Raw genomic sequence first — 25,688 nt, forward strand, 5'->3', positions numbered from 1 at the left:
ACATTTGTGCTGAAATAGATGCTCGGGGAAACATTCCTAAACATTCTTGACTCATGACCTGTCGCCACTTGCGGCGTTGTGAATCGTAGTGATGGTTACTATGACAACCGTTCAAGCAAGTGAGTGAAAATTTTTTGTTGCACGTTCAGACCTTGCTGTCGCCACAATTTATTTTAGGTGCGGAGTCCGCCGTTGTTAGTACTTCGATACAACAGCATAAAAATGGCAATTGCGGCAGCTCAACCTCACCATATTTTTGGATTGAGATCGAACATCAATGGAAATATCAACTACCTGGATGAACAAACCATAGTTTTTCCCTCAGGAAATCAAGTTGTCCGATTCAATGTCGATCAAAAGCAACAAAAATTTATTCCGGGCTCGGATAAATCTCGGGGTGAGTTAAGATAGAATGATTATTTATTTCTTCACTCATGCTACAGTGCTAATGTACGGTAGGCTATATCTATTTTTTAAGTGAATGTTGTCCAAAAGTCCAAGTGCAGTTTCAAGTATTTTGTGGCGTCTACAGCTGCCGCAAAACCATGGCGGGATTTCCAAACCACGGCCACTAAGACCAAACCCACGGCGACTGACTTTTTAGCTGCCACAAACCAATAGCGAGCTGCCGTGGTTACGGCAGCAAATCGAATACCACCAATTTTACTGCCGTAACCACGGCAGGTCGGCTGTAATGGCAGGGCTGCCCCTAATCTGCTGATGGTGATAAATATTTGGTGAGTTGGAATGTTTTTCTTATGGATACAGTTTGGATGGATTTGGGGTTAGGGTTAGGGTTTAAGTAGATATAATTTCGCATGATAAACTAAAATATGGTACATGAATTTGTAAATATACCGGTAATAGCGCCATAAAACCATGGCAGGAGACGGCGTGGTACGTTCGTGGCAGGAGCTGCCATGAAGTGGTAAGAACTGCGCCTCCAAAAGTCTGTCTTTTCCTTGGCGATAATGTGACTTTTGTTAACATTTGTCTTGTTTTTCGTTATTATTAAGTGTTTCAAGCATTTTTGCAGTTGTACGTATTTCAGTATGGTAATGCTGTAACGTGGGAGTGTAAACAGCTTGTATACATAACTGTATTGATTGAGATTGAGTGGTTGCTATGTTTTTAGAGTGATTGTAAAACATTTTGTAGGTGAAAGATAGCAATAGTTAAGTGAGTATAAATAATAATTCAATAATAATAACGAATAATAATTATGTGTTTTATATATAATACAAAGTGATTGTGTCACACTTTTTAATTTATGTGCAGGAATGACAGCAATTGCTCTAAGTCCAAATCGAAGATATGTTGCTGTTGCAGAACGTGGTGAAAAACCAACAGTTACAGTTTTTGATTTGTTACATGATCAATCGAAAAAAAGAAAAGTTTGTGTTAATTTTTTATATTGCTGAATTTCATAAACTCAAATTAAGAAATACATTTCAATTGGATATATAGTAATTTCCATTTCAGCAAAGATTACATGACAATGCTATTCAATTCAATATACTTTTGGCATCGCCTCACAACCAAAATTCAAGAATTTGAATTTTTGAAATAGCTATTAGGGCAGGGGTCGGGAACCTTTTCGGTCAAGAGAGCCATGAAAGGTACATATTTTCAAATGCATTTCCGTGCGAGCCATATAGCATTTCGTCATTTAATCAGGCCTGAAATTATTACTCAAAGGTCAACACATGCAATGCCAATATACATTTTATGTGGCTTATGGTGCTCACATGCGGCACAAGTTGAAATATACGATACTCATCACCCTCCTTACGTTTAGGCATCTCCGTAGTATTTTACCTATCTAAATATGAAAAATACTGTAAACAGTAGGCTACGTACAAACAGACGAAAAGCTTTTCTCTATTGCTCCGCAGCTTTGTGATGTCACCAAATATGTTCCAGAATCCCATTTTCCATAACTAACTCAATACTATACTATTACCAATATAACCTAAAAATATTTTTGAACACGGAATTCTGAATAGGCTTACATTCTAAAATCCCCCACAACCTAATTAGTTTTCAGTTCATTAACATTCAACGAAAGGGGAGTTAACCGTTAATAATGTCATCATAGTGAAGCAGATTAATATGTTTGTGATACGACTAGGAACTGTAGCAAACACCATAGTACTAGGAGAACAACTGGGAGCGCAGTGAAATGTTTCAAATCGCACAGTAAAATCGAAATCCCTACCAACGTGCACAGATTGACACACTTCTAATTTTTGATGGATACAAAACGTTATGCAAACACCATTTCAAACACTTGAAATCACAAGAGATGCAAACATTTCGCACTATGCTGGATTTCGATTAAAACTAAAGATGAAAAACAAAATTAATGATGAGTGCAATGTGTCCCTTTTTATCTTTGGCTTTTTCCATGACCACTCTTAACTATCCTTCATTATGCTGATATAAAAGATAATCATTGTAAAGTATTTTCAATCAAAACTTTCCAGCGATGACGGCAAGATTGTATTCCATATTCTTATAAACGCAAAGCACTTTTTATAAACACCTAATTCTTATTTTGTTGATAAAAATTTTTGGAACAACCCCGATTACTGATGATTTACTTATCTTTCATCTGCCATATGCACACTAATACCATGAAAATATTTACAACATTTACATAATGCAGGACAGAAATTCGAAAGTAATATGGTGCATTTTTTAACAAAATATTTATATCCAGTAAACGAATCAAGGACGAGGTTTCAAATCATTTCAATTTTCATCACGGATGATGTTCTCGAGTATTAGATAAATTTAAGCTATGTATAAACTTGTTCTAACCTCAGCATTGTCATTACTTAGATGTTGACTTGTCCAGAGCTGCAGACACATGAATATGTAAGCTTGTCATTTTCTCCTGACTCAAAATACTTGATAGCTCAAGGTGGAAAACCTGAATGGACACTGGTGTATTGGGTTTGGGAAAAATCTAAAGTCATGGCAACAATGAAAACGACAAATCAGGCTGGACAACCAATATATCAAGTAAAGTTTACTAATTTGTATCATTTATTAATGTTTGAAAATTTATTTAAATCTCGCAAATGTCAAAGACCACTAAATGTACATATGTGTTTTAGTCAACATTGCACCAGTGAAAGTCAACAAGGCTACATGTGTATTATCATTTTAAAACTGATCAGTTATTTGTGACAAAACTCAAGACCCTGGTACTGTTTTAAAGAAAAATTCATATTAAGTTCCTATCATAAATGCGTTTATTATTTTTAAAGACGTTTTTTATTTACAAAGAAGATAAAAAGTTAAACATTCTCATCCATATGCTGAAAACTGTGTGTAATGATTGGCTATTCTATTGTCCTACTTTATTATTTTGAAGTGTTTCAAACAGTCAAATACAACACAACAAGCGAAAAAGTCAATCAATAAAATGGGACCTCGTTCAAATTTTACCTCTTTTATATTCATGCTTTGTGTCAGTTCAATTTTGTGTTGATGGTCTGCAAGGTCATTTTATTTGATGTTACAGATCCTCCAAGGTAAAAGGGTTGAGAACCACTTATATAAATGATAAAGAGAAATCCTTTTTGTGTATGCCAGGCTAACAGGTACTAGCTGACCTATTCAATTTTCCCAGGTAAGCTTTAATCCACAAGACAACACACAGATTTGTGTAACAGGAAATCACATTTTCAAATTATTTCGATATGCTGAAGGAAATTTAAAACAATTTGGATTTCAGAAGTTGGAACCTCAAAATTTTCTTTCTCATGCTTGGGTATGTTTTGTGATATATTTATTAAACAATCTGTAGATTTTGCAATATATTTGTTCACTGAGAGAAACGAGAAACCCTCGATCATTTTTTTTACCATACATTGTTGTTGAACTATGCAACGAGTTTTCCTGAAATTTGTATTTCAACCATATTTTATGTCTTATTGCGGGTTTCTTTGATGTTCAACACCTATTGCTGCTAAGTTATTCCTAGCTTCAATGTTTATGCAGAGGAAGACAAATAGCATGAATGATGTATAGCAAACAAACTTTCCCTTTATTGAAATACAGTATGGGATTTGCTGGAACATGTTACTTTTCCTCCAGACTATTTTGTGCTTCCCATGTAACATTTTTATCAACCTTTAAGGTATCTGATGAACGTGTTGTCGTGGGAAATGATTCGGGACATATACTTTTGTTTGAAAATGGGGAAATGAAAGCTGATTTCTATGTTTCTCTGACAGCAGGAACGTCTTCAGATGCAAGGTAAATATTTTGGTAGTGGTATTTCACCAAGATTTTCATCACTCAAAATAGACGGATTTGCATTTGATTATGGCACTGATTAGATCTGCACAATTTATTTTTATATATAAGAAATCAGAATTTTAAAGGTTTCAATTGATGGTTACAAATTATTCAAAGCAGATTCGTTCATTGTTATTTTTGTTTAAGCTTTTTTTGATCTATATTTTTTGCATTTCCAATCTGTTTCATTTCTGTGCTTTGCTCAAATCAGACAAAGTATCAGCATCATTCCTGAAGATGCAACAAGTGCAACAACCAACACCTCAGATCCTCGTGTAGCATCGATAGTTGCTTATTCCAAGGGTTTCGCATGTTCTGCTGGTCTTGGTAATGTTCATCTCTACGAAAAAACTGATGATCGAGATCTCTATAGAAAAGTCAGGGTTGTAAAGGTAACTTGAAAAATCACGCATTGTCTTGTAAATGTCATGCACACCATTTCATAACCTTACCAGATGTAATAATTTTGTTAGATTATACATCATTTTTCGACAATTTTGGATTTTTGGAATCAACAATTGTTTTACTATGTCCAAAATCATATACCAGTACAATATGATATACTACTACAAACACCTTGCTATTTCGCTTACACTACTGTGAATTCTCAATTCATAATGTATATATTTTTTAATAAAACAAAACCCAATTAAGCTCAAGTTCATATTTTGGCTCGGCGGTGTGGCGCATCGTGCTAAGTGTTTGGAATACGCTCGCCACCGCATCTCTGAGTACCCTTTGTGGGTTCGCGGGTTCGAATCCCATACGGGGATGATCATGTGCGAGAGGATTGCTGGACTCCTCGCCGTTGTAGGGTGGTTCACGTAACCGCTGGTCGGTCGGCCGTCTTATCGACTTTCCTCTCTCCCGGGATAAATATGTAAATCCTATCCTATATTTCAGGTACCACCAGATCCACATAGTACTGATCCATTACAAGCAGAAACTCAACAGGTGTTATCTCTCACTGTCAGTCCAAGTGAAGAAAGTTTAGTTGCTGCAACTGATCACAGTCAACTTTATAGCATCGCCTTGTCTTCTGCTGAACTCAGCAAAGGTAATTAAATAAGCTGTCACTCTATGGTCGAAATACAGAATTTGTCACAAATTTTAATATTCCTTTTCAAACAAGTACAAGGTGCCAAACATTCAAGTACAAGTTGAAAGAGAATTTAAGAAGGGTTGCAAACGACAACTGATTTGCTACGAATTATATAACATTCATTTTTGCCTTGGATTATACAAAACTGTTTATAATCGAAGTCGACATTCTTAGGCAAACAGTTAAATAGATAGCAGTTATACAGGGCAAGAAATTATTTGAAAACGCCTAACACAGAATTTTTCAGTGAGCAGGATTCTTTAAAGCGAGAGTATGAAGTGCGTTATTATATCTCTGAATACATTAAGTGAAGCCACAATTTGTCAATGAGAAATGTTTTAAAAGCTTGAAGGTAGTTTTGGATCTATCATATTTGTACCATGATGCTGGGCAAACAACATGTTGTGGGATTGACAAAAATTAATTAATTGGTGATAGAAATTTAGTTGTTACCTAGTTCAAATCGTCTTCCCCCTAGCTAGAGTTACATTAATAATCTATTTCAAAGCCCACTGGAATGAACATTTACAATAATGAGCATCAATGTTCTGAATTTCTCAGGTGATCAGGCTTACTTCGAGCCTCTTGTTCATTCGTTCCACAGTAGCGGAGTTACTGGACTAGATGTTTGTATTAGGAAGCCTCTCATTGCTACATGTTCTGCTGACAGATCTGTTAGAATTTGGAATTATGAAACCAAGTGAGTGATAAGTAGTTTTATTTTCCGCATTGTATTTGTATCTTTACAAACAATCATTCACTCATTAGTAAAGATACTCGGAAGAAGCTGTTGAGGTGCCAAGAGATCCAGTTATAACTAGGTCATTAATGTTTCAAAAAATAATGTTAGGAGAAGAGGAATATTTAGGCAGTTTCTCTCGATCTAAGGGAGAGAATGTACTAATTTGCAGTTCTGCTGTTGAAAAACACATAATTATATGATACTATTTGTGGCGCAATTTAAACTAAATGTCAGATGTGTTTTGAAATACTGAATAAATCATTTTTCAGTTCTCTGGAATTGTATAAAGTGTTTCAAGAGGAAGCATTCAGTATTGCTCTTCATCCTTCTGGATTGTATATTCTTGTTGGATTCAGTGACAAACTGCGACTCATGAATATACTTATTGATGATATTCGTATCTTTAAAGAATTCACTATACGTGGATGCAGAGAGGTGACTTAAAATAGAATTGTTCATATGTGAATTATGAACACAATTTGAATCTTTTGAGTAGATTAGATTGTTACCAATCAATACTGAACTGAAGTGCACAATATATCATTCTCGGTGATATTGATCACTATTGCAAATTAGAAATTACATACTTGAGTTTGTCTAAATATACATAATCGAGTGATGCCTTGCACCTTGCCCAGGTCTAGCAGGTTGGGTAGTGAATGTTTAATTGTAAAAACTTTTGCTTTTCAGTGTGCATTCAGCAATGGTGGACATTTGTTTGCTGCAGTTCATGGAAATGTTATCCAAGTATATTCATCAACTACATTTGAAAATGTATCAAATTTAAAAGGCCACAACGGAAAGGTATTTTTTTTCAATATAATTAAAAGTATTCCTCAGATCATTGACAGGCTCCATTGATTCCTGTGCTTTTAATATCATGCTTTTAATATTTCTTATTTTTGAATCATTCCATTTAGTGCAGCAGTCATATAGAAAAGCGACTCTCCTCACATTGGGTTCATTGGGTTGCGCTTTTTTTTCAGGTTCGATCAATCGCTTGGACTGCTGATGACAGTAAGCTGATATCTGCTGGAATGGATGGTGCAGTTTACGAATGGTCAACGGCAACTGCAAAACGTGTAAATGAAGCTGTTTTAAAGACATGTGCTTACACCGGCGTTACTGCTTCACCAAATGGAAAACATACTTATGCCGTTGGTTCAGATAAATCTCTCAAAGAGATAACTGAATCTCAGGTAAAAAGCATGAATTATATGAGATTCATTTATATACCTGGATTCACAATGGGAACCTGAGACATAAACCTACCATTAGCTAAATATTGTATGGCGGTCCTGCTGTTATATTTGTGAAGGTTACTTGTTGCACAACTGTGTCTTAGGCAAGCAAGGTCTTGTACATGTAAATTGTCTCAGTTATAATGTTCATTTATTAAAAATGAGTTTTTTTTTTTTAATTTTCTCTGATATTCAGATACTTCGGGCAGTAGATGCAGGAGGTGCAACTCTAACACAAGTTGCAATGTCACATTCTGGTAGGATGTTATTTTGTGGAACAACTACGGGAAGTCTTCGTTCTATAAAATATCCATTGACTGAATCTGGTGAATTCACTGAACATCAGGCTCATGCTGCACAAATCACCAAGGTATTTGATAGATTGCCTCATCTTGCTAATTACTAGAAATAGGCTCAATTGACCTAGATTCCCCTATGCTGCAACGTTGCCTTGGTTGTTTTAATACCGAAACTGCTTCCTCCGCCAAACATTACATGCACTGGGGTTAATTCGGCAGTCATCTGATCCCATATAAAACCTGACGTATAAACTTGATCAAAATGAATATGAAATCCAAACTTAGTTTGCAATCATTGTGTGTTAGTTTGCAATCATTGAGTGGTGGCTAGAGGGTTTCAAGCATATCGCGCTAAGTGTTATGAATACGCTTGCCCTCGCACCTCTGATTACCATGCCTGGGTTAGCAGGTTCGAATCCTGTTGGGGATAATTATGTGCGAGAGGATTGCTGGACTCCCCGCCGCTGTAGGGTGGTTCGCAGCTTCCTCCGCTATCAAGTCCATGCATCTGAAACAAATAACTTATCCCATATCCGAGATGAACTGGTAAACGGATAAGAGGCCGTGGTTGGGTATATGATTGAGCTGTCTTATTGGCTTTCCCCTCGCCGGGATAAATATGTGAATTCTATCTTGTGTGGTGAGATATCACAGCCCATTACTCTCTGCAGATCCACATTGTTCATACTATTACTAATATGCATCAAACTATTCTTTTTTCTATATGATGCATACTCAAAAAGATCTCTCAACTACAGTTTTCATAAATTTCTGTAATTGTCATACAACAGAACATGTCACATTCCCATTAATCATCATTGCTTATTATTTTTCCTCAGATGAAAATTACATATGATGACCAATATTTGGTGACTGTATCCGAAGACGCTTGTTTGATGACTTGGAAGATTGCTGACAAAGAGGGAAGAGGAGTCAAACATGACAGAGAAGTTCCATTTGCTGAAGAGATTCTCATAACGAAATCAGACTTGGAAGAAAAGGCAAAATATTTTTTTGTTTAACTGTTACATATTATTATGTTTTTCTATATCAAGAGTTTTTTAAAATGAACACAATGGTAATATTTCTAAAATAAAATGATGGGTGTTTTTGAGCTTCTAGATATTTTTATGTCAAAATTTTTTAACAGAACCAACTTATGTCAGAACTTAAAACTCGAGTAGAAGAATTGAAGATGGAAAATGAATATCAACTGAGATTAAAGGACATGAATTATAATGAAAAGATCAAAGAACTAACAGAAAAATTTATCCAGGTTTGTAGTGAATGATTTGGGATTATGAGTTTCTTTTGGAAACTACTGATTCTACCATTATTTGGCAAATACTGTGTTGACTTTCCTGTCTGTTCCATTAACTGTCAATGACAACTTAGGTACAAAACCTGCTAGAGAATTAAAAAACATTTGATATCATGACTATGTTGTATAATTTTTGACTTATTTTCTCATGGATGTGCTTGTATCTTGTTACTGAAAATCTACTTATTGACACATTTTCCATAAAAATGATTGGGAATCTTGTTTATTGTATGATGTCATGCATTAATATAGCCAATTTAAAGTTATTTTCTCCCAATCGTCGCACATGAAATACTGTTTCCATAAATCATGAATTTTCTCAGTCCTGTCATACTGATTGCTTGTTATTATAGGAAATGGAAAGTTTAAAAACAAAGAATCAAGTCTTGAAGACGGAAAAGGAGAAAGAAGGAGCAAAACATGAAGAGGAAGTTGCTGAAGTTATCGATAAACATTCAAAAGAAATGCAAGATCTAGGTAATATGATTTTTTGGAAATAGATATTGTACTTTTCACCAATCTATCTTTGAATTGAAGATATTGGGATATATTCCCAAATTTTGCTGTTCAATTTAATTTGATATATTTTATTCTGAAATTCCAATGTGTTTCTGGACATCCATAGAGTCGACTAACAATCAGAAACTGATGTCCGAGTATGAGAAATATCAAGAATTGCAAGCGACCTCACAACGCATGCAAGAAGATTATGAAAGACAACTACAAGAAGCAGAAGATTCAAAAGAACATGCACTTGAGGAATTGACTGAATTTTATGAAACTAAATTGCAAGAAAAGTCAACAATGCTGGATCAAGTAAGAAGTCTCTTATTCATCCTCATAATAGCTCTTACTTTGAGTGTTTAAAGTGTTGTTCCATTGGAACTAATGTAAATAAGTTATTTCACTGCTATCATTTTTTGTTTCTTACCTTGCAGGCTAATGATGAAGCAAGACAACAAAATCGGGAATATGAGGAAACAAAGAAACAAATTGAGGAAGATGCTGATCGTGAAATCCTTGACATTAAAAATAAATATGAGAGAAGATTGAGAGATGAAATTGAAACAAATATGAGATTGAAAGGAGAATCTGGCATCATGAGAAAGAAGGTACGAAAACTTGTATTTTCCTGAAATTAATATGAACTACTATCACATTGGATTTGATGTTTCATTAAATTCTTAAATAGATTTTTCCCTTTGCACCACATTTTAATTCTATAGATAGCTTTGATTTTTTCATTATTTTTTCTTTATTGCATCTTTAGTGCTCTGTCCATTGGACAAGGATACACTCATTGTCTAAGTCTCTGTCCAAAGTCTTGTCCAAGCACCCAATAAACTAATCAATTACTTCTCAACAGTTCAACAGCCTCAACAAAGAAATTGACAGTAAAAATGAGGAAATAAAAACAATGCAACAAGAAAAACAGAAATTAGAAAATGTCATTAAATCACTTGAGAAAGACATTCATGGATTAAAAAAAGAAATTCAAGAAAGAGATGAAACGATCCAGGATAAAGTAAATTCTAGTTATGATATTGTGTTACTCCTATCATTGTCAGTGTGAGGATCCATACTTGCTGTTGTTGTTGTGATATGCTAATCCAATTAGAATTGTTAATCCAAAATGTTATTCTTCATTCAACATATTTGGTGTATATTTATTCTTCCATATACAGCAAAATAAACTTTCCAAATTATGACCCAATTTCTAGTTTAATTCCAATATGAGCGCGTGTTAATTCCTAAAACATGAAGAACAACAATAAACTTTAATAGCTTTGCAGTTGGTGATTCAACATTCCGTTGACTTTAATGCGTTTTTTCGACTGAATCCATTCTAAATTGGTAAACTAGGAGAAACGAATCTACGATTTGAAGAAGAAAAATCAAGAATTGGAAAAATTCAAGTTTGTTCTGGATTATAAAATCAAAGAACTGAAAAAACAAATTGAGCCAAGAGAGAATGATATTAAGCTGATGAGAGAACAAATACAGGTAAAAACAATTAGTAATTGGAAGTTTGATGAACTTGCGTTAGTTGGTTTCAAACGTCATGCAAAACAGCCACGTTGACTCAAAAATTACATGCAAAACTGCAAGATTTAATTAGAAGAACTATGAGAAGAAAACTAATCTTTGGTTGTGTTATATAGCACAATTTCATAGGTTTAAGCATATCAATATACAATATAAAATATTTTTAGTATCTGACCCTAAAACAATGCAGTACTGACAACAAAATATCATTACATTATTAGTAAATTGCAGTAATTCTCAAGTATTTACAGTCTCAGTTGTAGAAGGCATAGTGACTTTATTTCCATGCGCACTTTTAGACTTGATGATTCAGCATTCTCTCACACTTGAGGGATGAACGCACCAACCAAATCTTGTTTCAATCCAATTTTTGATGTGTTGCTGCACTGCTTATTTATTCAAAAATGAGAAAGTCTGCATTTTTACTGAGATTGGATATATTTATTTTCCATGAATATATCCATGAACAAACCACAATATATATTTGTTTTCTTTATGCCAGGAAATGGAAAGCGAATTGGAAAGATTCCACAAGTTGAACACACAACTGGAATTGAATATTACTGAATATAAACAAAAGTTGAGAGCTACTGATGAAGAATTACGTATGGAGCGACAACGAGTATGGCTTTTGTAATTCATTGCGGGGGTATCTATAATATAGTAAATATTAAACACCATTAGAACAATGGTACATAATGTACTGCAGAGTTTGAAAACTTTCATAATAATTTTTTCCTATTGATTTTTGTAATCAGTTTTGGAATTTTTTTTATCTAGGTTCGTGATGTTGAAGCAATTATCAAGCGAATCAAAACTGACCTTCATAACTGTGTCGGAAATATTCAAGACCCTAAAAAGTTGAAGGAATCGATCAAAGAAGCGTATGAGAAACATGTGCATGATGACACAGTGAGTTCTGTGTTTTCATTTATTTTGTAGATTTATTTTATTCCTGGTTAAAATAGAACTTAAGTTGTTGAGGAAGGTCTCCCATTGTATTTTATACATTAAACTCGAATGTTACAACTATCTAGGTTGAATCTAGTGGAGTAGATGCTGATATTCAAAAAGAATACGCAAGACAAAGAGAACACTTGGAACGATCTGTGGCATCTCTCCGTAAAAAACTTTCAAAGGATACAGAAATTCACAGGGCTGACAATGTTCGCATCATGCAGGTATAATGTTAGAAATTTGATCTTTTCTATAGTGTAGTGAGTGTAGACAACATTTTCCCACACCAAAGGGCACAATGAAAATAGTACATCGATATTGTAGGCCAGGGATGGCGAACCTTTTTCGATGAGTGGGTCAAAAAAATATTTTTATCGCGTAAAAGAAGAGAGTGGGTCACAGATATTTAATCAGTGTTTGTATCTATAAGAACTTTCTGACACAAATCTTATAGGTTTTTGTTGGTGTTGGTGTAGTTTTGGGCTTTACTTATGCAGCACTTCTATCAGGGACTTTTTATGGCATTCGATTTTATGAAATTAGAGTACAAAAACACGCATATGAATTACCAAAAACGTTTAGGACGATGCAGCAAATTATTTTACTGTTCCAACGAGTTTGGAGGGAATTCCACTCTGATAGTGTTATATTTTTCGATCAGTTTTCAACCACATTAAGGCACTATTACACTGCCTCGTTATTTCAGAATTCTAGGTTTTTATTTCAAGTGTAGGCGAGAAACTAATAAAATGCAAAGTGGCATCTAGTTCTCGTATTATCTCGACGTTGCGAGAAATAAACAGATCAATTGCATTGTTATGTCATAAACGATATCAGAGCCAATAGTTGATGAAATAGTCGATAAATATTACATCAGGTTATATTTTGTTTTGCATTAGGTGTTAAATGAAAGTAGCCAATATAAATATTTAATGCATGACATCAATTTCTAACAGGAAAATGTTATGTTGATCAAAGAAATCAATGACTTACGACGGGAATTAAAATTATCTCGGACTCAGGTTCACGACCTCGAAGCCACTCTGGGAACCAACCGTGCAAACAGAGGGGCAAACAATGTTGGGCGACGACTTGAAACTGCAGCTACAAGTTAGTATTTAGTCTGCTCGCATTGTTTGTTTCATCTTCTGAATGATAAGTATGCCTTGTGCCATCACATTATCTCGGTATACAAGAAATGGCATATCCTGAATTAAGCCTCATTAGTTATCACACATACTGTGAGTCTCTGGATTTTCCTGTTAACCTGATAGGTGTCTATCATTTTGAGCATATTCTAAAATGGAAATACTCTTGTAATTCGACTGGAATTTTTTTAGTTAATTTAGTTACATTGTAATCTTTAAATGTATATATATATTCCAGCAATATCTGGAGGAAGCGGACCTCAAAGTGTCATGAGACAAAATCCTGAAGAAGAAATTCCTCGCATCATCGAAATGCAAAAAACAGAGATTAGAAAGCTGAGAAATCAGGTAACAATTATGAAAGAGGTCAAAAACTGCAATGACACGCCAGAATTTGCTGCTCCTTATCAAATATAACCTCCTGTCTGTATGTGAACTTTTTAAATTCCAATACTCAGTAATGGGAACTTTTTTGTCACAGGTGATGGATATGGAGGAGCAATTGAGTAGACGTCCCCCATCTGGTACAAGACTTCCACCAATGGTACTTTCACAGTGATGTTATTTATTTTGGATAATTCAGAACAGCCAACTTGTGTTTTTATTTTTAACTACTCATAGTTTACATATAGCTTTGTGTGTTATTTTATGTAAAAAAGATTTACTGTATGCATATGTTACCATAAACAAGAGTACTTCATGATTTGCCAGTGGTTTTATTGGGCGTGCAACCAGGTCACCGGACCTTTCGCATGACCACCACCTCAACAGAGGTGTGCAACACTGAACCAGTAAAAAAGAGTTCTTGTGCACCAGTGCCATGATAAGGGTCTAATTACTAACTTGAGTCTATTTATATTTTAATAAAGGACAGATAATAAAAAATCCTAACAATTGGATGGACTTTCATCGCATTTATGGTCATACCAAGTAGGCGGACCCCATGAATAACACTAACTGACACACCAATTGAGTATAAAAAAATTGCTATAATATGTGAACATCCATCAAATTTACAGCTGAAAAACTACCTGCAAATTACAAATAGGATAGAAAAGATTTCATAGGCATCAGTGTCTTTCAAAAACGCTGGCACAGCAACAATTGTTTCGTATAAAATTATTAGATCACACGTACAAATTTACCCTGAACCATGCAAATACACAGTGTGGGTCTCTTATATTGAATGAAGGTCAGAAGTGCGCTTTGAGGGGACAATATGCCACACTAGATGTGAAGGACTTTTTTCCTCAAGACAACATTGAACATTTAGCAAGTACCACACTCACTGCATATGTTTATTATTTAAGCAATTTGATATGAAAAAATAAAAGCAATAAAAAATATCACAGCAAGCTGCGGACATAAATGCTTGTAGATAACAGTTAGTTTATTGTTTATTATATGTAAATCACTTGATTTTTGAATGTCTTGGATATTTCATATTCGAAAATAATAATTTTGAATGCATTCGAAATACTCAATTATTCGGTATTGGCCTTCCCCGAATATAATGTCTGCCGCAAGAACATAAATTTTGGCGATTTACAGTGTCTAACATACTGTGTTTTATCTCTCGCGTGGCTGTTAAAACAAAATTCATGGTATATTTTTCGTTTTATTTGCAGTATTTTATAAAACGTCTTTCACTCAGAGTATTCATTCCCTTATTTTAGTCAGAAAATTTCAAAAGTAGACGTTCAAACTTGAACCCCACTGCTGCGCCACTGCTTGCAACTCGATTATCAATGAACAGTTATTTTATCGCATTGTGTTACAATATCGCAAAACTAAATTTTCCATAGGTCGCTGGTGTATTTTTATGAATTTTCATTGAGACACAAGTACACAATGCACGTCTCGCTCAGATTGAAAATCAGACATAAAATTTATGGTATCCAGGTACATTGCTTTGAACAATAATTTATGAAAACGTTCTTTGTTGACAAAGTCGCAACGAAGTATGAAAAACAAGTTAAACGAAAAATAGTTACACTTTCATCCGCTTTTGAAAATAATAGCTGTCTATTCCAATGCAATGTTGCTTATTCGTTTGGCACTTTGTCCAATTATTTGTTCGCCCAGTTTCAGCCTATTTATATGTACTGCGATGCTTTCAGCACATGTCTTCTTGATTCCATTCTTTTATGACTAGAGGAATTGGTAAGTGCAATGTAAGTAAAACATCACGCATGCTTGCAACACACATCGTCATGTTTCCATACTTTCATTGACTGGAGAAATCGGTAAGTGCAATATAAGTAAAACTATCGCAATTATGTGAGCGAAATTACGGAATTGATTTCAGCAGAATACATGCAAGGTTAAGAAACATCGTTTTAGCGCAGCGTATCTCAGAAGCATTTTCAACCGAAAACATTTCAGCATGAAGTCTAAAATCGCAGACTATCATTGGTTTCAGTATGAAGGTATTTAAAGACAGGAAAATATTAAAAAAGTCCAGATGAAAGAAAAATTTGTGGACATGTCATTTATTGATGCATTTTCTTTAGTCTCGAGATGCACTTCTGATGGGTCCGATATTCCTACTCACAAGCTGGGGTACTATCATAATATTGATAGTAGTGTTAATCATACTATTGATAGTATCATTCCATTCAATGTATTTGCAAATGATGTGAATGAAAAATGAGTTTTCACTCTCTGTTTTCCAGCTGATCCCATTTCTTTCGCAAGGTCAGGATATCTGATGAACTTGACCCTATAGAATAACAAGGAAACTCGATGAAATAAAGACGGTACTTCAAAAATGTACTCTACACCAGAAAATAACATCATTTCTATTAGCAATCGACAATATTAATAAACCACTAGTTTTCCTGTCACTCTGCTCTTCATCAGATTATGTAGATAAGGTAAAACATTCACCTAATTAATGGATTAATAAGTACTTGGTATTTTAGGCAGTTATATTAGTGTCAAAAGCAAAATACATTTTATACATAACGACATTTATATATTGCACTCTTACATTGCCTCCGCTACTGGAATTGGATTCTCATCGCACAAAAATCCTGTTTTTTCATTTTCTACGGTTTCCAGAGGTCCTCCACTCTTCATTGCTATAACAGGTTTCTAAAGAAGAAAAGTATTTTTTCATCTGGAAATACATATGGAATGGTCTTTCCTCTGCTTTTTAGATTCAACAAAGGTAGATTTCCTCTAAGATTTTACTTATATACACATGAAATCAAAGGACTAGTACATACGCTGATGCATGCATATTATGTAGAACTTCATTGTAACAATTTTCGTAACTCACTTCCATATACATCGATTCCAATGGCACAATACCAAAATGTTCATTTGATGGAGTATAAATAACCGCAGAGGCTGATTTAAACAAAGCCATTTTTGCTGTACTTGATACTGATTTAAAGAATGAAACTTTCCCACTTAAATCAAGTTTACCTGAAAATTGAGGGTTAAAGTATTAAAACTTCATTAAATTCAAATTCTTTTTGAGCAAAGTTGCAAAAAGCAAGTCCAATTTTCAAATGTTGAAAACACGATTCGAAACATCATACCAACAAATAGAAAAATAAGAACAGTGTAACAGTTCAACTAATATAAAAATCAGTAGAAATTGGCTAAATATACAGCAATGGATGATGAACGGTAAAAAATAATTCCAACTACTAATTACCAACCTAGTAAATCTTGAAGTTCATGGAAATGTTCAACATTTTCTGCTAAATTCTCATCATATCCACCAGCCATTGCAAGATGAACGCTATTCCATTCGGCATCAGACAATAATTTCTTCAATTCCGCTATAAACAAAATATTAAAATTTAAAAAGATAATAGAAATGGTTACTATATATGAAGAACATCATTACAATAACAGCATTTTTAAAACTTAGATCATTCAGACAGCCATTCAAGGGTTTTTTAGTTGACATGAATCAATTAAGCAACCAACTTGTAACACTTAGCTAGGAATATTTCTTAGGGTATGTATGCCAACATTCAATTGTAAAATGCAAGAATGATAACTCCTACAAAGCGATGGGTCACAGTGCGCCATCCCTGTTGTAGGCTATATCAAGCGTAATTTTCCTCTAGTCTTTTAAGAAAAGTTGATGAAATAGTCAATAAATATTACATCAGGTCATATTTTGTTTTGCATTAGGTGTTAAATGAAAGTAGCCAATATAAATATTTAATGCATGACATGAATTTCTAACAGGAAAATGTTATGTTGATCAAAGAAATCAATGACTTACGTCGGGAATTAAAATTATCTCGGACTCAGGTTCACGACCTCGAAGCCACTCTGGGAACCAACCGTGCAAACAGAGGGGCAAACAATGTTGGGCGACGACTTGAAACTGCAGCTACAAGTTAGTATTTAGTCTGCTCGCATTGTTTGTTTCATCTTCTGAACGATAAGTATGCCTTGTGCCATCACATTAGCTCGGTATACAAGAAATGGCATATCCTGAATTAAGCCTCATTAGTTATAACACATACTGTGAGTCTCTGGATCTTCCTGTTAACCTGATACTGTGATAGGTGTCTATCATTTTGAGCATATTCTGAAATGGAAATACTCTCGCAATTCGACTGAAATTTTTTTAGTTAATTTAGTTACATTGTAATCTTTAAATGTATATATTCCAGCAATATCTGGAGGAAGCGGACCTCAAAGTGTCATGAGACAAAATCCTGAAGAAGAAATTCCTCGCATCATCGAAATGCAAAAAACAGAGATTAGAAAGCTGAGAAATCAGGTAACAATTATGAAAGAGGTCAAAAACTGCAATGACACACCAGTTTCTAGATGGGCACATTTAAAGCATCCAGAATTTGCTGCTCCTTATCAAATAAAACTTCCACTGTCTATATGTGAACTTTTAAATTCCAATACTCAGTAATGGGAACTTTTTTGTCACAGGTGATGGATATGGAGGAGCAATTGAGTAGACGTCCCCCATCTGGTACAAGACTTCCACCAATGGTACTTTCACAGTGATGTTATTTATTTTGGATAATTCAGAACAGCCAACTTGTGTTTTTATTTTCAACTACTCATAGTTTACATATAGCTTTGTGTGTTATTTTATGTAAAAAAGATTAACTGTATGCATATGTTACCATAAACAAGAGAACTTCATGATTTGCCAGTGGTTTTTAAGGCGTTGGTTGCACCGGACCTTTCGCATGACCACCACCTCAACAGAGGTGTTCAACACTGAACTAGTAAAAGAGAGTTCTTCGCGCACCAGTGCCAGAAATACCTAATAGGGATCTCATTACTAACTTGAGTCTATTTATATTTTAATAAAGGACAAAATATAAAAAATCCTAACAATTGGATGGACTTTCATCGCATTTATGGTCATACCAAGTAGACGGACCCCATGAATAACACTAAATGACACACCAATTGAGTATAAAAAAATTGCTGTAATATATGAACATCTAGCTGCAAATGATTTCATAGGCATCAGTGAGTCTTTCAAAAACGCTGGCACAGCAACAATTGTTTCGTATAAAATTATTAGATCACACGTACAAATTTACCCTGAACCATGCAAATACACAGTGTGGGTCTCTTATATTGAATGAAGGTCAGAATTGATCTTCGAGGGGACAATATGCCACACTAGATGTGAAGGACTTTTTTCCTCAAGACAACATTGAACATTTATTGAATGAAGGTCAGAATTGATCTTCGAGGGGACAATATGCCAAACTAGATGTGAAGGACTTTTTTCCTCAAGACAACATTGAACATTTAGCAAGTACCACACTCACTGCATATGTTTATTATTTAAGCAATTTGATAGATATGAAAAAATAAAAGCAATAAAAAATATCACAGCAAGCTGCAGACATAAATGCTTGTAGATAACAGTTAGTTCATTGTTTATAATATGTAAATTCCTTCATACACAAAGAAAAGCTTCTTTAACTTGATTTTTGAATGTATTGGATATTTCATATTCGAAAATAATAATTTTGAATGCATTCGAAATACTCAATTATTCGGTATTGGCCTTACCCAAATATGTCTGCCGCAAGAACATGAATTTTGGCGATTTACAGTGTCTAACATACTGTGTTTTATCTCTCACGTGGCTGTTAAAACAAAATTCATGGTATATTTTTCGTTTTATTTGCAGTATTTTATAAAACATCTTTCACTCAGAGTATTCATTCCCTTATTTTAGTCAGAAAATTTCAAAAGTAGACGTTCAAACTTGAACCCCACTGCTGCGCCACTGCTTGCAACATGATTATCAATGAACAGTTATTTTATCGCATTGTGTTACAATATCGCAAAACTAAATTTACCATAGGTCGCTTGTGTATTTTTATGAATTTTCATTGAGACACAAGTACACAATGCACGTCTCGCTCAGATTGAAAATCAGGCATAAAACTTATGGTGATCAGATACGTGGCTAAGTTGCACAATAATTTATGGAAACATTCTTTGTTGACAAAGTCGCAACGAAGTATGAAAAACAAGTTACATCTCCATCTGCTTTTGAAAATAATAGCTGTCTATTCCAACGCAATGTTGCTTATTCGTTTGGCAATTTGTCCATTTCATTCGTTGATTGGTATGACATGATCATTTGTCCATTTAATTTGTTCGCCTAATTTCAGCTTATTCATATGTACCGCGATACTTGCAGCACATGTCTTCTTGATTCCATTCTTTTATGACTAGAGGAATTGGTAAGTGCAATGCAAGTAAAACATCACGCATGCTTGCAACACACGTCGTCATGTTTCCATACTTTCATGGACTGGAGAAATCGGTCAGTGCAATATAAGTAAAACTATCACAATTATGTGATCGATTTTGTCGAAATTACGAAATTGATTTCAGCAGAATATGTGCAAGGTTAAGAAACATCGTTTTAGCGCAGCATATCTAAGAAGCATTTTCAACCGAGAACATTTCAGCATGAAGTCTAAAATCGCAGACTATCATTGGTTTCAGTATGAAGGTATTTGAAGACAGAACAATATTAAAAAAGTCCAAATAAAAGAAAAATCTGTGGACATGTCATTTATTGATGCATTTTCTTTAGTCTCGAGATGCACTTCTGATGGGTCCGATATTCCTACTCACAAGCTGGGGTACTATCAAAATATTGATAGTAGTGTTAATCATACTATTGATAGTATCATTCCATTCAATGTATTTGCAAATGATGTGAATGAAAAATGAGTTTTCACTCTCTGTTTTCCAGCTGATCCCATTTCTTTCGCAAGGTCAGGATATCTGATGAACTTGACCCTACAGAATAACAAGAAAACTCGATGAAATAAAGACGGTACTTCAAAAATGCACTCTACACCAGAAAATAACATCATTTCTATTACCAATCGACAATATTAATAAACCACTAGTTTTCATGTCACGCTGCTCTTCATCAGATTATATGTATTTGGAATTTTAGGCAGTTATTTTATGCCTAACGACATTAAATATATTGCACTCTCACATTGCCTCTGCTACCGAAATTGGATTCTCATCGCACAAAAATCCTGTTTTCTCATTATCTACGGTTTCCAGGGGTCCTCCACTCTTCATTGCTATAACAGGTTTCTAAAAAGAAAAGTATTTTTTCATCTGGAAATACATATGGAATGGTCTTTCCTCTGCTTTTTAGATTCAACAAAGGTAGATTTCCTCTAAGATTTTACTTCTATACACATGAAATCAAAGGACTAGTACATACGATGATGTATGCATATTATGTAGAACTTCATGGTAACAATTTTCGTAACTCACTTCCATATACATCGATTCCAATGGCACAATACCAAAATGTTCATTTGATGGAGTATAAATAACCGCAGAGGCTGATTTAAACAAAGCCATTTTTGCTGTACTTGATACTGATTTAAAGAATGAAACTTTCCCACTTAAATCAAGTTTACCTGAAAATTGAGGGTTAAAGTATTAAAACTTCATTAAATTCAAATTCTTTTTGAGCAAAGTTGCAAAAAGCAAGTCCAATTTTCAAATGTTGAAAACACGATTCGAAACATCATACCAACAAATAGAAAAATAAGAACAGTGTAACAGTTCAACTAATATAAAAATCAGTAGAAATTGGCTAAATATACAGCAATGGATGATGAACGGTAAAAAATAATTCCAACTACTAATTACCAACCTAGTAAATCTTGAAGTTCATGGAAATGTTCAACATTTTCTGCTAAATTCTCATCATATCCACCAGCCATTGCAAGATGAACGCTATTCCATTCGGCATCAGACAATAATTTCTTCAATTCCGCTATAAACAAAATATTAAAATTTAAAAAGATAATAGAAATGGTTACTATATATGAAGAACATCATTACAATAACAGCATTTTTAAAACTTAGATCATTCAGACAGCCATTCAAGGGTTTTTTAGTTGACATGAATCAATTAAGCAACCAACTTGTAACACTTAGCTAGGAATATTTCTTAGGGTATGTATGCCAACATTCAATTGTAAAATGCAAGAATGATAACTCCTACAAAGCTTTTTAAATACTGGCCATTTCATTTTCCTTTCGAATCACATATCCAATAACATGAGGTTTTGAAATCAACATTGCTTACCCATTGCATAGATAGCCAATGATAAATTTTTTTTTCGTTCAAACCGATTTATTGAAAGAAATATACAGGTTGCATCAGATGGAAATGCATCTCGTTTTATGTGATACTTCCCATATGTTTGCTTTGCATCATCGAATACTTCTGTGTTCAAACTTGGATATAAAATATGTGTTTCCAGTGACTTGAGGGATGTGAACGTATCTTTGAAGACTTTAGCTGGAGATGGATTTACGGGGATAGAATATAACATTTTTTGCTTTTTAAATTTCACAAGTTATATCTTTTAGGTAAAAAATGTTGGAGTTGAGTTTGTAGGAAAAAAGTTGACTACTCGTATTATCCGCCATTTCTCAAATATTAAAATTATTAACCTTTCATTGTTATTTTGTTTCAAACATAAAAATACTTTTGCTACAAGAACTGGTTTCAAACCCAAGTAGGAATTTGAAATGAGTATTATTACACTGTACTATATATGTTTGACTAACGACAATGTTGAATTTTTATTCGAAATATATAGATCTATTAAAACTAGTACTGCAATGCCAATGAATTACCTGTAAAATGACTGTTGACCAGAACCAAATCTGCCATCCCAGTAGTTTTTTCTTCAAGCCAATCTAATGGCGCTCGATATATTTGTTTGAAAAATGATTGACGCTTTGTCAAAAGTTGATCAGGAAAATGACAATAAAACAAGATTTTTGCACCAGTTCCATATCTGAAAATGAAAGTTTATTATCAGGAAGGTATATTCACATAGTATATTCACATAGTCAACGTAAAAGAATATGAAATCCAATAATATTATCTTATGACTTTACATCAGCCTTTTCCAGCATTAAACTTCATCAACAAGGCAACAACAGCGAATATTGATTACTATACAACTTTGTAACAAATCCCCAAACTTTAACTTAAATTACCATACTCATTTAATCATAACAACAGATAATATTATTATTTGAGTTGCAGAAAACCTGACAATTTTGAATATTAATAATACTAACTTCAATATAGGAATACACGCCGATATCTGGTCACAAAAAATAACATCAGGTTTAAGATTTGAAATCAAAGCAAGATAAAAAGCAGTGAAGATCATTCTTAAATATGCGAAGGCAGCATGAAACCTTCCCCCAACATGTCTAGGAATCCAATCTCCAACAACTGTAATAGAGAACGTCCCATCTTTCGTTTCTAGGAAATAGAAAATGGGTTAAATGTATAAAAATTCGGAATCGAACATAAGTTATAGGTACAAACTACAATGTTGACACCTGTATCACAAATACAGAAATAGAAAATAACAAAATAGATTTACCTTCAAAGCAATGAGATTTGTCATGATGTGATGTCAAAAAACTAACACGGTGTCCCTTAGACTTCAATGCCAAAGCCGCATCTACGACAAGTCTTTCTGCACCTCCAATACCAAGATCAGGATGTAAAAACACAATCTGCAGCATGACTTCTTATGGCAATGTCAACATTTATAGGCTAGCAATGGAATAAGGTGCACTTTCAGCACCCACGCACTTAGGCAATAATAATTCCCACTAGCAGTTGGCAACTTGAAAATATACAAACTAAAATTTGATTTAATACCAAGGGCTGAAGGGCAACTTTGGGTCTAGTGAAGTAAACGCAGTAACTGCTTAAATGACGCATAAACAAAATTGTGATGGGAAATGAATGCCGCAACTGCTCAAATAACACCCAATAAAAATGTGATGTGAAATTTTAACGTAAAAGGTCGAAATCACATCCATATCTGCATATCGTCTCAAAACGTCGCCATCGAAAATGCGAAAAGGTTTCGCCTCCCGTTTGCCCCATGCGTTTAGCCTCATGTTTTTGTTTGGCTTTATTTAAGCATTCATTTTCACACCGCATTTGTGTTTGAGGGTATTTAAGCAGTTACAGTGTTTGCTCCACCTTCACGAGACCCTCAACTTTTTATGGATGTATTGAATCAAGTAATACGTACCGGTACTGTAATAAATATTCTGACTCATACACAACTGCACAAGGCTGCAAGTGTTATTTACAGGGGTCAGGAACCTTTTTGGTCAAGAGAGCCATAAAAGGTACAATTGGATTTTCGCGCGAGCCATATAGATTTTCTTCAGCTAATCAGGCCTGAAATATTTACTCAAAAGTCAACACATACAATGTCAATATCTGTTTATATGACTTCTGATGCTGCATGTTGTTGCTACAGGATATTAATAACGGCTGCTCATATACAGCACAAGATTAAATCTACGACACTCATGTCAACAGTCATCACCCTTCTTTTGTTTAGGCATTTCCGTAGTATTTGAAAACTAGCTTTGCTAGTCAGATCTAAATATGAAAAAATACGACTTCATCAATTTGTGATGTCACAATATATGTTACAGAATTCCCTAGTTATATCACAATGCCTGTCTGGTAATTCTCTTACATGCGCTTGGCTCGCGTTTTCAAAACGTTTTGACAAATTTCCTGCCATATTTGGCTATAAAAGAGTTATCGTAATAATAGTAAGCTTAGCCTCAGAAAGTTAGATTTTTCTGGGAGCCATATGCAGTCACCAAAAGAGCCATATATGGCTCGCGAGCCATGGGTTCCCGACCCCTGTGTTAATGTATGATCCACACATGTAGACAGAAACAAGATATGAACATTTACCGGTACAGATTTACATACATCTGTAGGCCTACATACTGCAGTACTGACATAGAACAGAAATGCTATCGAATAACCGGCTATAATAACTACGCGTCTCATGTAGTTTCGTACCTAAATCACTTCTAGTGGGCGTAGCATAACAATTTTTTGAAATATCAATCCTAACCCTCACCAGACTACGCCATTTAAAAAATACGTCACTACGACGTCAATCAATCAATTTTATTTGGTCACTCTGATACAAACAAAACACAAAACATCAACAAAGGGACAACAAAATACAGTCACAATCACGTCATAGAGCTTGTGAAATATATACATACGAAATTATTGCGATACGCTCACTAGAAGTATGGGAAGGGACTGTATTACGTCACTGTGACGTCTTAGAGACGTAATTTTTGGATGGCGTAGTCAGGTGGGGGTTAGGATTGACACATGCAAATATTGTTATTCTACGCCCACCAGAAGTATGTTAGGTACGAAAGTACACGAGACTTCAATCGGACAACACTAAAAGGCTGACGGAAGAAACGGATGAAGTGGAGGGAAAACGGAAGTTCAAGTGTTCCCAAAGGTGAAAAATTAAAAAACACTAAAAGGCTGAACACTAAAAGGAAGAAGTGGATGAAATTTCTTCCGACGGGTAGTTAGGTGGCTGAAGTCACTAAAAAGCTGAACGCTAAAAGGAAGAGGTGGATGAAATATTTTCCGACGAATAATGAGGTGGTTGAAGTCACTAAAAAGCTGAACACTAAAAGGAAGAAGTGGATGAAATTTCTTCCGACGAATAATGAGGTGGTTGAAGTCACTAAAAAGCTGAACACTAAAAAGAAGAAGTGAATGAAATTTCTTCCGACGAATAATGAGGTGGTTGACGTCACTAAAAAGCTGAACACTAAAAGGAAGAAGTGGATGAAATTTCTCCCGACGAATAATGAGGTGGTTGAAGTCACTGAAAAGCTGAACACTAAAAGGAAGAAGTGGATGAAATTATTTTCGACGAATAATAAGGTGATTGACATCACTAAAAGGCTGAACACTAAAAGGAAGAAGTGGATGAAATTTTTTCCGACGAATAATGAGGTGGTCGAAGTCACTGGTTGAAGTCACTAAAAAGATGAATACTAAAAGGAAGAGTGGATGAAATTTCTTCCGACGAATAATGAGGTGGTTGAAGTCACTAAAAAGCTGAACACTAAAAGGAAGCAGTGGATGAAATTTCTTCCGACGAATAATG

The 25,688-nt window shown here is 34.5% G+C and overlaps 3 protein-coding genes across 4 annotated transcripts; 1 reads left to right on the forward strand and 2 right to left on the reverse strand.

Annotated features, from left to right (window-relative positions):
• Positions 1-74: 74 nt before the first annotated feature.
• Positions 75-18,309, forward strand: LOC120335571 (cilia- and flagella-associated protein 57-like). 2 transcript variants are annotated; one of them, XM_078110170.1, is made up of 25 exons: positions 75-397; positions 1,279-1,394; positions 2,845-3,027; positions 3,641-3,781; positions 4,151-4,269; positions 4,523-4,703; positions 5,215-5,368; positions 5,975-6,113; positions 6,425-6,590; positions 6,846-6,959; positions 7,142-7,354; positions 7,593-7,766; positions 8,535-8,696; positions 8,846-8,971; positions 9,370-9,493; positions 9,642-9,832; positions 9,955-10,128; positions 10,383-10,541; positions 10,880-11,020; positions 11,565-11,684; positions 11,843-11,974; positions 12,100-12,243; positions 12,976-13,129; positions 13,406-13,515; positions 13,649-13,881. In XM_078110170.1, the coding sequence occupies exons 1-25, from the start codon at positions 223-225 to the stop codon at positions 13,724-13,726; spliced, it is 3,690 nt and encodes a 1,229-aa protein (XP_077966296.1). In that variant the 5' UTR covers positions 75-222; the 3' UTR covers positions 13,727-13,881. The 2 variants fall into 2 exon arrangements, with proteins under 2 accessions (XP_077966296.1, XP_039259037.2); XM_039403103.2 differs by lacking the exons at positions 12,976-13,129; positions 13,406-13,515; positions 13,649-13,881 and adding exons at positions 17,380-17,533; positions 17,814-17,923; positions 18,088-18,309 and having other exon boundaries at positions 76-397.
• On the reverse strand, positions 14,445-17,109 carry LOC144419925 (alpha-1,3/1,6-mannosyltransferase ALG2-like). Its single transcript, XM_078110172.1, has 5 exons — positions 16,839-17,109; positions 16,451-16,599; positions 16,160-16,263; positions 15,766-15,889; positions 14,445-15,318 (listed from the first exon to the last, which is right to left on the reverse strand). The coding sequence occupies exons 1-5, from the start codon at positions 16,906-16,908 to the stop codon at positions 15,313-15,315; spliced, it is 453 nt and encodes a 150-aa protein (XP_077966298.1). The 5' UTR covers positions 16,909-17,109; the 3' UTR covers positions 14,445-15,312.
• A 270-nt stretch (positions 18,310-18,579) lies between the features above and the next one.
• LOC120335572 (alpha-1,3/1,6-mannosyltransferase ALG2-like) lies at positions 18,580-23,392 on the reverse strand. The gene is made up of 8 exons (XM_078110171.1): positions 23,097-23,392; positions 22,783-22,972; positions 22,330-22,493; positions 21,773-21,988; positions 21,335-21,457; positions 20,947-21,095; positions 20,657-20,760; positions 18,580-20,448 (listed from the first exon to the last, which is right to left on the reverse strand). The coding sequence occupies exons 1-8, from the start codon at positions 23,239-23,241 to the stop codon at positions 20,319-20,321; spliced, it is 1,221 nt and encodes a 406-aa protein (XP_077966297.1). The 5' UTR covers positions 23,242-23,392; the 3' UTR covers positions 18,580-20,318.
• Between the last annotated feature and the right edge of the window lie 2,296 nt (positions 23,393-25,688).

Source organism: Styela clava, chromosome 2, assembly GCF_964204865.1.
Source record: "Styela clava chromosome 2, kaStyClav1.hap1.2, whole genome shotgun sequence".
Classification (NCBI taxonomy): Eukaryota; Metazoa; Chordata; class Ascidiacea; order Stolidobranchia; family Styelidae; genus Styela; species Styela clava.